Source organism: Zootoca vivipara, chromosome 2 (assembly GCF_963506605.1).
Source record: "Zootoca vivipara chromosome 2, rZooViv1.1, whole genome shotgun sequence".
In the NCBI taxonomy this organism is placed as follows: domain Eukaryota; kingdom Metazoa; phylum Chordata; class Lepidosauria; order Squamata; family Lacertidae; genus Zootoca; species Zootoca vivipara.
The window spans coordinates 109,835,046-109,851,364 of NC_083277.1; the positions used below are offsets into that span (position 1 = coordinate 109,835,046).

Here is a 16,319-nt window from a genome sequence, read left to right on the forward strand (position 1 = left end):
TCACTCTTCTGCTTTCCATCTCTACCCCCACCCAGAAAGCAACATGAGGTTAGGCTGCTTCTTCCTCCCCACCTCTCTCTGTCTAGGTAGCAGCTGCCAAGACATTACCCCATTCGTTTCTACATGGTTCCATCTTTATTTCAGATATTGTGATATATCGATATATTGCTATGTTTAGCTGGTGATGTATCAGGATGTTGAAAACCTGATATCGCCCAGCCCTACTATTTAACAATAGTGACAGGTGGTGATAGGTTGAAGCTAAGAGAAATCATGACTTTGCTGTGGAGGTGAGATTCCAAGGGTAATTCCTGGGTTACAACTCAGACTCTTATCCTCAACACACACTACCTACGGAGCAGTGTTAGAAACTCAGATATATAAGCGAGGCGCCAAACCCTGGCTTATTTAACCAGGGTTACAGTCGCCAAAATGGAATGCCTAGTTGTCATTTTGGGGCCAGACGACTAAAAATACTTATTTTTCAATAAAACTTTTTGGTTCCTGAAATCCATTCTGATTGTGCAGATAAAATATAATGGATAGAATTCTACAGGATGTGTTGCTAGTTGTGAAAACAGTCAAGGATCCCCAGGTGGTACAGACGTTAGGTGCCATTCTGGCATCAGGGCATCTTCACTTGGTTGCAAGTGGCCTATAGCCAGGTGCAAAATGTGTCCGGCGAATTTTGAACGCTGCTCTTGAGCTTCCAGAAAATGCTTAGACAACACTACAAGGGCATTGCTTTACTGTAGTGCTTCCCATCGAAAACATATTTCTACACACCCTTTTGTCATACAGGCATAATAAAATATCTAGATTATTTCAACAAGCTTCATATCTAGCCAAAATAAGAATCTGCTTCCATTAGATATAGTTTGCACATAATTGTGGCAGCACACAGCTATTCTGTGCTACAGGTTCCCCAGTTAGAGGACTGCTCTAGTGCTCCTTCTTTGTTCACAAAATGAACAACTCTTCCTGCTCCCCACACAAGCGCACCAACATATGCACCAATTCTGCCACCACCTCTTACTTCTCTGAAGACTCCCAACACAATAAATTGCCCTGGCAGGCAAGCAACCACAATCCTTTCTTTAGTGAAGATTCTTTAGTGAAGACACATGGATAAACAAAGAGGAATGAAGTCACTTGCTGAAATACACTCAACCACTGTCACCTAGACAGGCTAGTTCATGTTTAGTCTGAAGAGTAAACAGGAACCTTCACTCCTACATGATGAAGCAATCACAAAGCAACAATGACCTGAAGTGTTAAGCTCAGAGGAAGCCTGCCAGCAACGGGAGTGTGAACCAGGGTAGGGCACTGGTTGTGTCCGGATGTCTGAAAAGTCAAGTCTGAGTCCTCGCACAGCTATGAACCTCACAAACTCACAAGGTAGCATTGGGCAAATCAATGCCCAAGTCTGGTGATGTGCCTAGAGATAATTTCACGAGCATCTCGTGAAAAAGAACAGATGCCAACAGCAAATGGCCTTGAACAAAGGAACACCTACATACTACTAAGCAAAGAAACCCCCCCCCCATTGCTTTTTATTTCAGAACAAGGTTATGGATTCACAGTTTTAAAAGATTCCCCCATCCCGTCAATACACTTTCATTTGTTGTAGTTAAGCTGTTCATCATATATGGCAGTGGAAGCAAGCTTGATACTGACAAGCAAAGCTTCAAAAGAATCAGAAACCAAAAGGAGAAGAAACGAAGTGGGGCAGCTTACCTTGAAGCATTTGGGGTTCCCAGCCCTGCATGACCAGAGCTTCACAGTAGAGCTTCAGAAAGGGAGTGCACGATTCATGGACTGCTGATCAGCGTGGCAGTCAGAGGATAAATGAGCACTACTCACAAACTAGTTGCTTCTTGAAGAAAGCCACTCCCTTCATCAGTAGGAGTTGTACAGCAGATTGGATAATTCACGCTGAAGGGTGGGGTGTAAAGGAAATTTATGACCTAGTCTAGGAACACTGAATCATTCCTCTGCCCCCAAAATGGGTTATCATTTTGTTCTTTCTTATCATGCCTGACACGAGGGCTCAACACCATAACAACCCTCCCTCTCCAGCCCTGGAGAACTAGGTAATAAAGTAAAAATGAATGTATGCTACCAAGTGTACTGCAAATAGCAAGTATGGGAGAGGGTGAGTTCATTGGGATTGTGGGGAGTGTTAGTCCTTTCTTCTCCTGCCATGGTATACACACAAAAGCTAGGGCTACCAGCAGATTCGGGGGGGGGGCAATGTTGGGACTGCAACACTTGATGAAAGGTTTTGGTTTTTAAAAAAGCCCCACAAAAAACTCCTCACAGCCCATATCAAATTTGGAGGACAAACCCATTAGTAACTCTATGCAACAGCAAATGTTTCATTTGGCCCCTCACATTCTGTGACAGGGGTGGCTAAACAATAGTCCTGCAAATGTTGCAAAACTACAACTTTTATTAATCCTAGCCACCATGGTCATTGATCAGGGATGATGGGTGTTGCAGCTCAACAATATCCGAAGGTCCACAGCTTTCCTATCGCTGCTCTAGGATCATCAGAGTTGTATGTTTACTACCATCACCACTAATAGGATTCCCCTTGTTTATTTTATGTAGCAACGGTACATATGACTCCTGCTTCAAGGATAAATTATGCTATCAAAGATATAAGGGGGCTTGTTTCCTTTCTTTCTCTTTCTCCATGGACCTGTGATCGTTTCTTTTAAAAATTAACAATGAGGGGATAGGATACTCTAGCTCAATCTGCACTCCTTTGTTTTCCCAAAGTGAAGTTTTCATGGTTGGACTTCTCTATTCCCCCACCCTATTCACCAACCCCCCCTCCATATTTATAATTTCACCCCCAGAGAGCTAGAATACTGAGAAGGGCCAGGTGTGGTGGTGTTTTAACCAGATAATAGATGTACATATATACAGTCCAGACCACAGCTGTGTGTATTTGGAGGTTGGTTATGACAGTAAGGAAGTCTTCTTGACGGCCTTTCTAAAAATGTATGTGCGGCATAGAAAGCCACATCCTGTTATCTTTTGAAAAAGTTAGGGAAACCCCCAACATTAATAAGCAGAAAATAAGCATCTTTATTAAAAAATAAAGAAAAACAAAGACTACGCTAGAAATGCCACTACTCCCAAAATAAAGCAATAATGGTGCTATGAATTTTGATTAATGGTAGCAGGGAATGACCAGCAATTAAAAGAATTCCTGAATATCAGTTGGTAGATTGTGTGGGAACTAGCCAACTTGAGGGGTGGACACCAGGCAAGAATGGGTCAGCTGGTTTACAGTCAAACCTTGGTTCCCGAACGCCTCCATTTTGGAATGTTTTGGTTCCTGAAAGCCGAAAACCCGGAAGTAAATGCTCTGGTTTTCAAATGTTTTTCGGAAGCTGAATGTCCGTTGTGGCTTCCGCTTGAGTGCAGGAAGCTCTTGCAACCAATTGGAAGCTGTGTCTCGGTTGTCAAACATTTCGGAAGCCGAACAGGCTTCTGGAACGAATTACGTTCGACAACCAAGGTTTAACTGTACTTGGTTTGGGAGCAAAACCCTTAACATTTATCAGTTATTTGACACCACATAGCATCCAGAGAGCTTCACGTGTAATTAATTCAGGAACCTTTACAGCAGGCATCCCCAAACTGCGGCCCTCCAGATGTTCTGGCCTACAACTCCCATGATCCCTAGCTAACAGGACCAGTGGTCAGGGATTATGGGAATTGTAGTCCAAAACATCTGGAGGGCCGAAGTTTGGGGATGCCTACTTTACAGCCTTATTGAGTAGGTCAGTATTATTTTCTACATACAGTGGTACCTTGGTTTATGAACACAATTGGTTCCGGAAGTCTGTTCATAAACTGAAGCATTCATAAACTGAAGCAAACTTTCCTATTGAAAGTAATGGAAAGTGGATTAATCTGTTCCAGACGGTCCGTGGAGTACTTAAACTGAAGCGTTCATAAACTGAAGCGAACTTTCCCATTGAAAGTAATGGAAAGTGGATTAATCTGTTCCAGATGGGTCCACGGCATTCGTAAACCGAAAATTCGTAAACCAAGGTGTTCATAAACCGAGGTTCCACTGTATAGCAGATAGATTGCTGAGAGATCAGTAGGTTGCTGAAGAATTAAGCTGGGCCTTATGTTAACTGCATCTTTGAAGCTTGTGCTTGGGACCCTCCTCTTTCTTTTAACTCTATGAGCCCCCACCCCAGGGTCCCCAACCCAGAATGGAACCACAGCACAGAGCAAATGTGATGGTGGTGGTGGTGTTTTTTAGCTGTTAAAAATAGCTGTGGAGATGATATTTAGCAGGAAAACAGCATGGAGGAAAAAGTCAAACACACCAGGGACCCAATCCATATCAGGAGATTACACAGGCAGGTTGTTTGAAAAAAGGAGAAAGGTAATTCCTAGAACAGAATTCAAAAGCATGGCTAAAGACATGTCCAGGTTTAACTCCAAAGTCACCTAGCAAATTTATGTAAGAGGTGAGATTTGAAGCAGTTTTTCTGGATCACAACACAATCTTATAGCCACTGTGCTGTATAAACTTCTGCTATAATGCCTATCATAAGGCCCATGTCAAGCAGGAGCTACCTATCCCTTCACTGAATAGACAAAATGGCTACAATGCCAGCAGCTTGTACATATTCATGGCACCCTTTTGAGGACACACCTATGACGGCACTGAAAACTTGGGTTAACTTGGCCTCGCCTATCCTTGCCACACAAACCCTGTTAAGAGCAGCTCAATCTCAAAACTGTTGCAACTCAAGTAAGTATGGTTTAGGACTCCCATGCAAACCATCTGAAATGACAGCGTACCAAGAAGCAAGATTTCCTATATTAGATTGATGTTTAAAATCCAGAGTTATCAAGTGACCAGGAGATGTACCTCATTTCAGCACGTCAGTATTAGAGCATTCCAGGTCTACATGAGTAAAAAGAAGTGTCTGGGAAAGGAACATGCTGGATCATGTCACAGGACTGTACTTATCATAAGCAGGCCTCACCTATGAACGAGGAAATTACCTTATAGTCTGTACTGCATGCAAGCACATTATAATTACAGAGATAGCATCACCAAAGTGTCCTTCCTGACTTGGTAGAGCTGTCCATAGAGGTTTGCTGCTTCCCACTTCTCTCCCTCACTTAATGCACCTTACTTCCCAGGGTTTGAGTTTTGTTTATTTCTTTAACCTTAGGAAACTGTCCCATTTGGGGGCATCAGGGCTGCTAGATACTACTGTAAACAAACTACTGTACCATGTCGCAGATACATGAGAGAAAGCAAAGGGAAGCAGCATATTACAGAAGAACTTAACACACTTGATATGCAAAGCACCATCACTCTTTCCTTATGAGAAGATCTGCAGGTGTTATTGACATCAGTTTGCCTCAGATATGGCTGAAATATGACGTCATGGTGGTTAAGGGACTGCTGCTGAAAACCGGAACTCTGTGTCAGTTCCCCCCTCATCTCTCTATAAAGCATAGTTAAGGAAATACATGAAGCAGCAACATCACTTTCTTAGTTTTCCCATCTAGTTTACCCCAGTGGCAGCCAATAAAAAGTGAAGCGGAAGCAATGAAATTTATGGCATGACATCAATGTCCCATGTTTCCTTAACTACATGCCTTACAGGGAAGGGGCGGGGAATATGAAGATGCCATTTTCAGCAGAAACACTTTGATCACTATTCTGACTTTATTCCACCTCAAGAACTCAATAAACACTGGCATATACACTTTTTAAAAATGCCCTTCCCCTGCTCTATGTACAGGTGAAATTCGGAAAATAAGATTATCGTCGAAAAGTGCATTTATTTCAGTAATGCAACTTATTTTATTTTTTTAATTTTTAATTTTTACAAATGCTTTCTTTTGGAAATTCCACAGTAATAAAACAAATAGTTACAATAATACAAAAATAAACAAAAATAAACATCACTATTACATTTCATTAATTACCCTACATTCCATTTATAATTTACCCGCCTAATGACACATAATTACAATTACAACAAATAAAGGCTTGACATATCTTGCTTTCCATGTCATGCATCTATCTCATATATTGGTTTCACCTTTTAAATTGTGTTACTTAAATAAATGCACTTTTCAACGATATTCTAATTTTCCGAGTTTCACCTGTATATGCCCTTTCACATTAAGTTCAGTTTCACATTGTAAGCTCAAGTCACCATAAGGTCACTGCAAAGCAATTCCCATTCTGAAAAAAATGATAACATGTTCACATCTGGGAAACATTCACAGTACCAACAATTCAGGAGCAGACTAGGATATACTTGACAATTTCCTAAGTAACTATGTATATAAACCTTTTACTGGAACTGACCAAAGCACTTCTTTTGCCTTTGTATTGCATTATTTGGTATCTGAAAAATGAATTTATTTGTTTTTTAAATAAACCATGTATATAAACTCCTCCTGGGGTAATCTTCAGTACAGGAAGACTCATAAGACTTCAAAACAAAGTTGGAAGCGGTCTTAAGATGTGGTGGATGCAGCTCCCTATGCAACAGTTCCACCTGGATACCAATTACATGCATGCACAGCCACACCTGAAGACAGCTTCCTACTGAATCCCAGCAAGCATCTACATGTAAATCTAGTGGACTCCTTTCCTACCACTAGGTGTACAGCCAACAAGCACCCTAAAGCCAATGGTCAATTCACCTTTCAAAAAGAAACACACTACATAATGAGGGGAAAACATATTGGCCTCAGAAATGTTAAAAACATATTACACATTCCCCTCTTGTTATTAGGCACTCCATAAAGGGGAGTGTGGCATGGCAGGAGGTTGATTTCTGCCAAAGAAGTTAACACTTTTTTGACTTCACATGATGTCAGGTTAAGGACACTGTGTTTTATAAAATCACCCTTCAGATTGGCTACTAAACCAAAGTGGCCAGTACAGTTATGAGAGAAAATTAAACTGGACATATTCTAATCTCGCTCAGGACAGCTCTCTGTGTAGGGCCACATTCTGCAAGAGCCACGAAAGCCACAAAATTTGGGACTGGATGCAGAATTCAGATTCTTAAGAGTATCAGCTCACATTTATTTATTCTTAAACTTTCCAGTCCTTAGAGATGTGTAGATATGCTTAGAGAAAATGTATGGGCAATGCCAACTAAAATCTCAGAAGCCGGAGAGTTGCCAAAGTGAGACTGCAATCCTAGTCACACGTACATGGAAATAAACTAATTGAATGCAGTGGTACTTACTTCCAAGTAAATATGAGTAGCATTGCACCAGGAATTGAGGCATGGTTGTATTACCTTTTTTATATTGCCCTGCATTGTGCTTTGCCTGTCAATGGTCTGAAAACGAGAATTATGCACAATAAAATAAATTATGCAGATTTACATAATTTATACAGCCTGTACAGTTTGGTTTCCCCCACAAGTGCAGTATTTCTCCTGCATGGAGATTGTTAATTTGTTTAGTACAGAGTACATACAGCTCTGGCAGCGGCATACTCTACAACTAATAATGTTTTGTAGTTGATACTGACTGGACCCAAGGAGCACAAGACAAGGAGGGAAATACTGGTTTGTTTGTTTTTCCTCCATTTCAGGTGAGGCATCCCAGAGTGGTTGCCAACACTACATTTCAGATGTTGGCTGAGAGGAAAGCAGAAACATGAAACCTGTCTCATTTTTAACAGAACTGGAAGGGAAAACAAAGAAGAGGGGAAAAATCAATACTGTGCACACAGGTTAAAGATATTAGCTTGTTAAAAACAGAGCAGAAAATACAAAGCATTTCTCACTGTTAGTATTACTGGGTGCTAAAGTTACAGGGAGGAGAAAAGGAACCACAAAGGGAGAATACGCTCAGAAGGAAAACAGCAGCCAATATCACAAAAGTAGCAAACAAAAGTAGCAAAACATTTTTAAAATGTTTATCGTCATGTGTTGCAAACCATTAACAGGTCTCAAATAAAGTTGTTGGAGCAACAGGTGCAGCAGAGATGCCTATCCTGATTCATGGAAAAACATGCACCCGAGAAGCCCCAAAACTCGCTTTTCATGGGAACACTGATAGAACACTCTCCAGGGCAATGTGGTTCTCCTCCTATAGAGAAGGTAACTAGGACTACTGCTTCCTCTTGCAGTCATTGGGGATTTGCAAGGCATTACAGATCCCAAACCATAACAACAGGATACAGCCACATGACTCACACTGTACTTAACACAAATGTTAACGGTATAACATTGCATCCTAAGTAAGTTCTACAGAAGTACATAACAGTGTCCAGCTTTTGCTCATGTGAATGTGCCTACTAAACAGGTCTGTTTTAAGAGGGTAGAAATCCCACCCACTTTCATTACCCTTTCACTTAAGACATTTTAGAGTTTTTTGCTTACCACATGCCATGTCTATTTAGCATTATCAAAATAGTCGGTTCTTTGCAGACTCCCAATGATCCCAGGTCTGAACTCAAGTCCTGCCAATTCCCAATGAAGTAGAGAAGTTTTTTTTTGGGGGGGGGGGTCTCTAATACAAAGCAGTTTGGGGTGGGGTGGGAGGTTGACAGTGAGCGCAGCCTCTCTCTTGCTAACACTTTTGTCTCAGCAAGTTGCTTTAAGTCATAGAACCTCTTTGGGACAAAAACAGCTGGGGGAAATTGGGGAAAGTTGGAGCTCCGTTCCCCAGCTTCATACAAAATCTGTGGAAAGCAAGTACTGAAACACAGGCCTGCTGCCATCACGCCTAGCTAGGCTTCATATTTTGTGGACACGGGGCCCAGTTTCAGCTATCATAGCAAGTATAATCAGAAATCCTGTATAACGCCTATTAGCAGGACAGACAGACAGTTAGTCTGGGATTTTTTTAAAAAAAAATGTATGCTGCAAGCAATTATTCCATAGTTGGGGTGGTTGGGGAGAAGCACACAGGGCCTCAACCATGTTGCTTTGGGGCCGATAATTCTAACAGAGCTGGAAGCAGAAACCTATCTAGTGCCTATAAGATCAAGCAAATCACTTGTGATGAAAATGGAAAGGAGCTGGGCATCCAGAGTTTCCTCACTCCTAAACTTCTTGAATTCCAGATAAGAAAACAGCTTAGAGAGTTTTGTTGTTCTTTAACAATCCCATGGCAGTCTAGCACCGCTTCCCCCTTTCAGAAATGAAATGAGACGCACGTGGCTGCTATCATAGCCTATTCAAAGTTCTAACGAGGAACACCCACAAAGTAAACAAATTACCTCACCATGAAGAAAAAAGTGAGATAACTGTGGAGGAAACTAGATGAAAATAGTCCTTTTAATATGCACAGAAGGAAGATGGAATGTAACCCACAACTTTTCTCCTGTAGTGGACATTGTGTTTGGTGGGTAGTCCTCTCTACACCAGTACAATTGTACCTTGGTTATTGAATGCCCTGGAACTCGGACGTTTTGGCTCCCGAATGCCACAAACCCGGAAGTGATTGTTCTGGTTTGTGGACGTTCTTTTGGAACCCGAACGTCCGACTGGGCTTCCGTGGCTTCTGATTGGCTGCAGGAGCTTCCTGCAGCCAATCAGAAGCTGCGATTTGGTTTTCAAACATTTTGGAAGTCGAACGGACTTTCGGAATGGATACCATTCAACTTCCAAGGGACAACTGTACCACATCCCAGATATCTCTTGGAGATACAGCCTGCTACCACAGGCCTACCACCCTACATCTGGAGAGAGTGTGTGTGCGTGCGCGCTATTATACTATCTCTTTTTATTATTATTCATTTGGGCTATTTATAACTCAACTAACAATTTTCAATAATAGATAAAAGTGGCATAGCTCGAAGCACCAGTGGATGGGGCCCAAACAGCCTCACAGTAAAATATGTTAGTTTTTTTTGGGTGGCGGGAGGCAAGACGTGGGTATGACAGAGATGTATAAAATTATGCATAGTGCAGAGAACGTAGATAAGCTCCTCCAACATCCTGCTATCACGCGCCACACAACATCGGCCCCCACTATCTCCTTCGGAAGCTGGCACCTCTGAGCAGTGCATTATTTAAAAGTTGTAGTGATAGCTGCAAGCTTGGACAGTTTGGTTTCTGTCAAGGCTGTCTACCCCTCCCAATTGGTGATAGATGCACACACACACACACACACACACACACACACACACACACAAATGAGTTTTTGGGTTATTTTTTTGGTTGATTGGTTCAGTGGCAGGCACAGAGCTGCCTTTTATTGGGTGGAAGGGGTTTGTTGACATTTGTTAAGAAATGGGCATTTCTTTTAAACCAAAATTGCTTAGATTTCCATATGTGTGCCCAGGTTCAAAAGGGCTGGCGACTTCTGAGCCTCTCAATACCAGTTGATGAGGAAGGTGAAAGAGAAAGAGAGAGCAATTCCACTCATGTCCTATTTGTGGGCTTCCCAAAAGCATCTGGTTAGCCAACATGGAAAGAAGATGCTGAACCAGATAAACCTCTGATCCAGCAGGACTCCCCTTATGTCCTTAAATAGCTGGCTGCCACTGGACGAAAATATCTATGCCATATTAATGTACGGTATTTTCATCTGCACCCATTTTTATAACATGACAAATTGAAGCAAGTGAATTTATTCCTTGTGAAATATAAATGCATCACTGCCTATACTGATACCAAGAGGTGTTTAGTTCACACAGCAGAGGCCAGATACATGTTAAAGCATCTTCAAATAGGCATCAGTAACTGATAAATAACTAATCAGAAAAAGACCCTTCTTGGTGGTTATATCTAATGCAAACCTATTGAGCAAAATATTTATTGGGCTTTTACCATATGACTCCTCTTCCTCTTCCCCTTCCCCTCCAAATTTGCTCCAGAAGGTGACCCAATACTCCTGAGATTTTGCCGGGTGGTTTTTTTTTTGGGGGGGGGGTAGTGATTCCTGTTAGATTTCACCCAAAGTGGGTTTGCACCACTTTAACTATCATGGCTTCCTCAAAGAATCCTAGGAATTGTAGTTTGCTAGAGGTACTGAAATTCCATGGTAGAAATCTCCAGCTCTCCTGTTAGAGCTTCCTGGAAAAGGAAAGGGACTGTTTTATTTGACTGATTTAAAACTGAAATATAGATACTCCTAATGTGAGTTAAAGAACGAATCAAGTGTACACTCAAACAGGATAGATTTTGAACCTATCACAAGTCAACAGCATGTGACTGTCAATGCGACAGTCCGAGAAGTACTAATATATGCTAATATGCAAGGCATGCAGGTAACATTATTTGCACATGCACACACATCACTACACAAACACATTTTCATATTAAATTAGTATTCTTGCTTGGCAATGCTGAAAAAGTACTGCAGTGATCTGAGCTGCAGCTTCAAAGCGTATCAGATTCAGATGCTGCATAAACAATGCAGGATTTCCTAAAAACATAGAACAGTATAGGTTGAACGGTGTAGAAATAGTTGGGTTTTTTTAAGCCTAGGGTAAAATGACACACGCTGCAGAAAATATAAAAATGTCTTCCTAGCAGTTACAAGCGCCAGTAAATTCAGCAATTTACAATTCTCTCAAAAGGGCATAAGAGGACATTCTCTATCATCAACATTCACCAAAACTTAATACCAGACATAATAACAAGCTATACTCTTACATTTTTTTATGAACTTCCCTAGAAACTGGACTAAAATCCCCTCCAGAAATTTTGTGTGCTACCAACTGACATATCAAAGTAGCTAAGAGTGACCTTTAAAGGCCTGAAGCCTCCAAGGGGGTTAGTACCATTAAGGAAGCCTGTTGTGGCAAGTATATTGATGAATAGGGTCCTAAACTAAGACTTAACATAACACAAATTTCCTACTAATTTCTTACTGAGGAAAAAAACACAAAGTGATCAATGAAAGGAACAGCAACGCCACTTTTAAAAGATGCATATGCTACTTCTTCTGAATTGTCTATTCATAAAACTTCTGCCAGAAAAACTTATGAATACAGCGTGTTTACAGATCAGAAGAAAGCTTGCTTAACAAAGCAGAGCAGAACAGGATTGTGGAATATTTTCTCATGGTTTTACTGATCATGATCCAGCATGTGGAGAATGTGATTCTACATGTAAAGAGCAAATTAATTGTACAGAAATAGAGCTCAATTTCTGAGTAATTCACATGGAAATACCTACAGTATCTGATATAAAAGGCTTTAAACTAAAAAATCAAAATCTTAAATTTGGCCCAGAAGCATATAGGCAGCATAATTAACCAGTAATAGATGTTACTTTGTACTAGTGATTACAAGTACTAGCAAACTACTGGGCTGCTTCTTCAGAGGAAGTGTAACCACATCCAGAACAGACAATTGACTAGTCTGTAGTGCAGGACAGGCAACTGACTAATCTCACAACCTCCAGTTAGGTACCGGTAGGTATATACTGTGAAGTAGAGATGTTATGGTATGAGGGCATCTAGACCATATTCTTACCATATATTAGATGACATTTCAAGTGCTCATCTCTTAAGTTTCTGTGGCCAAGATTCAAACAACCATTCATTTTTTTCAGTGTTTGCAAGTGCACTTTGTGTTTTCTTAAGCAGTCATAATATGAATGACAAAAAAACAAGATGCAAAAGAACAAAGCAAAAGCAGTTTTTTGTGATATCATTGGTTATGTCTGCTGCTGAAAATCAAAAATTCTATTAGGCAACTACTAGCCCTTGATCTAATCAATGTAGCTCTTTGGTTGCAAACTCAAGTAACTTATCCCCAGTAAGATAATTCGCAAATCATTTCTCTTCTGAAATAACTCACAATGCATTCATGACAAAAAAAGCAAAGGATGTACACAAAAGGGGCTGGCAACTCATTTCCCCCCCCCCTTAAAAATGCCCTGTAGACATAATCCCTAATGTTACACCAGAGAGAGAGAATTTATACCCCGTAAAAATGACATCTCTTATTCCTCCCCCTATGCAGAGTCAGTCCTTTTCTCTCAACTTCAACACACAGTGTCTTCTGTTCTGCAAAAACCATCTATGGGCGTCATTTTCAAGAAAACTGAGGACAATAGCTTGACAGCCAGTGTGCAGAAAGCTCAACATGGAGACTAAAAAAAAAAAGCAACCACAGAAGAGAAAAGAGGAAATGTGCCATTTATGGCTCAAACACAATTTAAGGTTTTGTTTTTAGCATAAACAGGAACTTTCTGTTAACTGATTACAGCTGCATGAAACAGCTTGCACAGGTCACATGGAAAATACATTATGCTCCCCCCACCCCTCATTGTTATCCGAGACTCCTCACCCACATGTATACCTCATAAAAAGCAGTTGATTTTTTCCTTGAAGGAGCTATTAAAACACGTAAGATGACAGGGAATTAAACAGAAGAGGAAACCATCTACAGGAACACACATTAAAATTGGTACATTTACATGATATAAAGGGCAGGGGAGAAGGGGGAGGGAGAGAGCGAGCATCAGGTCAGTCTCTTCCTTCGAACTGTATGAAAGGCTTAGAGCTCTCTCTCACTCACACATAGAGCAAGCTACCCAAGGGCATTTGAAAAAGGGAAGATTTGCCACTCCAAGACAGCTCTTGTAGCCCCTTTTCAAAGGACAGAACTAGGGAAATATTTTTAAACAAGTATTTTAAGCAAACACAGATTTTTTCCCCCATACCCACTGAAAGTAGCAAATCAGAAGAAGGCCGGATGACAGATAAGTGTGTAACAGAATTGGGGGGGGGGGGTATACTACAATAAAAGGATCCAAAGAATGCTCATCCAGCGGGGTCCTTATCCAGAAATGGGGAATCCAAGCCCCATCAGCTCAGTCACACTCTCCCCACACTTCAGTGATGCTCACTGACAGGCACACTGCTGAGGAGGGATGCCCATCCTACCCCTAATGTGGGTGTCATTTGCACAATGCATGCAGTATTTTAAACAACCAGGGAGAAGTACATAAAGTGCAGCCACAATCCAGACATGCTATAAGGCTGAGCAATGGGCTACAGGGAACCCCCACAGCTCAATACAATGTTTAGCTTTGTGCATTTGCAGATGTCACCAAGACCAAGCATCTACCACAAGCCAGGGAAGATTCATAGACGCTTCTGCACCCCAACGGATTACAATATGAGCAAGGTGGCAATGTGGTAGTGGCCTACCCATTTCCATTGACTAACGTGGCAAAGGGACTGCAAAGATAAAATGTAAGTGCTAGGGTGCAAGCTTCAACTCACAATGAAGTCACACAGGCAGCGTGGGGGGGGGGAAGGGAAGAAGGAAATCTCTTGTGTGCCTTAGCAAAATTAATACAGACTAAGGGAAGGCAAAGGAGCAGATGTAAAGGAGCAGAAAATGGAAATCACACAGAGAGAAATAAAGAAAAGGAGCAGAAAATGGAAAGCACAACAGGAAGGAACACCATATACAGAATAATTGCCACACGTAGGAAGAACAAGGATATAGTTTGAGTTCTCACTTGCAGTTTTATAAAGCATTTAATGTGTCAACACAAATAGAAGTTATTAATATTGCAGTTGTAGTATAAGGGATTATTATGATGACCAGAATGTAACAGAAATTAGTAAGATTTTAGAATGCAGAAATAAACCAAATAACCAAGCCATCAATTCTAGCACGTGGGGGGGGGGCACCACCTTATCTAAATGATAAAATTCGATATTTTAACTATTGATAATAATAATTGTATTATAAATTGGTATTGCTACAGTGAGGCCATTATTATTGGATTGTAGTTGAAAAGAAAAAAGAAAAGAAAATGCAAAGCATACACACATCACACACACTTAAGAAGAATTAAGAAACCCAAAGGCTCGTTTGCACACTCTCTAACAGATCCATGCTAACCCTAAACGAAGAAGAAAACGCCATTATCTAGAGAAGGGGGAAACGGGAGGTTGCAAAGAGCGCAGGATTAGGAAAAGGAGAGAAAAGGGCCTCTTCTCCTTCTTCCTCCTCCTCCACCACCACCACCATTGCCCCGAAAACCGAAGGGGGGAAATGCCCTCTGCTTAGCCAAACAGGGGGCGATCGATGGAAAGGTGCCAGGAGTCGGAAGGGAAGGGGAGAAGGGCTCCGATCCCCTTTCGCCCTCTTTCCGTTCCCGCCCTGGAAATAAGAGGCTCACCTTCCGAGAGCTCCAACTCCAGCTCGGCGAGCTGCTCGCGGACCTCCCGGGGCAAGCTGGTCGGCGGAGACACGGCGCCGTTACCGCCTGGCGGCTCAGCCATGATGGGGAGGGAAAAGTGGCCGATTCCGGCGGCGGCGGCAGCTGCGGCAGCTGCGGCGGCGGCTCCTCCTCCTCCTCCTTCCTCCCCTCAGCGTTGAGGGCTCCGGATCCCGCCGCGCCAAGCAACGGCGCCCGCCGCCATGGCCGTGATCCTCCTCCTCCGCTCTCCTCCTCCGACCGCTTCGCCTCCGCCTCGTCCTCCTCCCCGCAGCCGAGCTGAGCCCCGGCTAGGTCACATGAGAAAGGCGGGAGGCGGGCAGGCCCAGCCCGGACTCTGGCAGCACCAGCAGCAACAGCAGCGCCGCCACCGCGCGAGCGCCGCCTCAGGCAGGACGAGGCCTAGCCGTCGAAGGCGCCACGGCTAGCTAGGGCGCGGGCGACCTCCGCTGGCCGCCTCGGACAAGCGCACGGCGCCGCGCTATCGTTCGCTCGTCGCTGGGCACCTTCGGGTCAAACGCCCCTCCTGGGAAAAGCGCTTAGCATTGGTATGGCGCTTGTGAGGCATTTCCAGAGGCTTCCATATTCTCCCACCAGGGGGGCCAACTTGATGTAAAATATTGGGGTACCATCGTCCACGTGACGCAGTGCAAAGTTTGAATGGGAAGGCTCATCAACATTTTGGGGGGGGGTCAGCCGGACCCTCTCAAATATTTTATGGGGGGCGGGGCAAACCCCCCAGGGCGCCTAGAAGTTGGTTGCTATGCCTCCGACATTTCTCCGATGAAAATAAGGACGTCCTCCTATTCAATAAGAAGTGCATTTTTCTAGAAAAATAGTTGTTAGAAAGTTTGGCTCCTACTGTAACAACAAAAAATAGGTTCTGGTACTGCATGCCTTTGAGTAACCCCTGAGAAAAAGCACTAGGAGGAAGAGGAGCTTTTTTCTAGAAAAATAGAAAACCACCATGAAGTGGTTACAGTAAGTGCCAAACTTTTTAACAACAAACAAGTAGGTGCCAATTCCGCCAATAACCCCTGAGAAAAAGCACTAATAATAATACCCCACACATCTGACTGGGTTGCTCTAGCCCTCTGGGCAGCTTCCGACGTACAGTGGTACCTTGGTTTATGAAGTCCGTTCTTA

General features: G+C 42.6%; 1 protein-coding gene across 3 annotated transcripts in view; it reads right to left on the reverse strand.

The window, feature by feature from the left end:
* Window positions 1-15,520, reverse strand: part of DIP2B (disco interacting protein 2 homolog B) — a 175,324-nt gene extending 159,804 nt beyond the window's left edge. For 2 of the 3 annotated variants that reach the window (XM_035103799.2, XM_035103797.2), the window contains exon 1: window positions 15,135-15,520. In XM_035103799.2, coding sequence (XP_034959690.2) covers window positions 15,135-15,237 — 103 coding nt within the window. In that variant the 5' untranslated portion in view covers window positions 15,238-15,520. The other variant, XM_035103798.2, reaches the window with a different exon arrangement.
* Window positions 15,521-16,319: the final 799 nt, after the last annotated feature.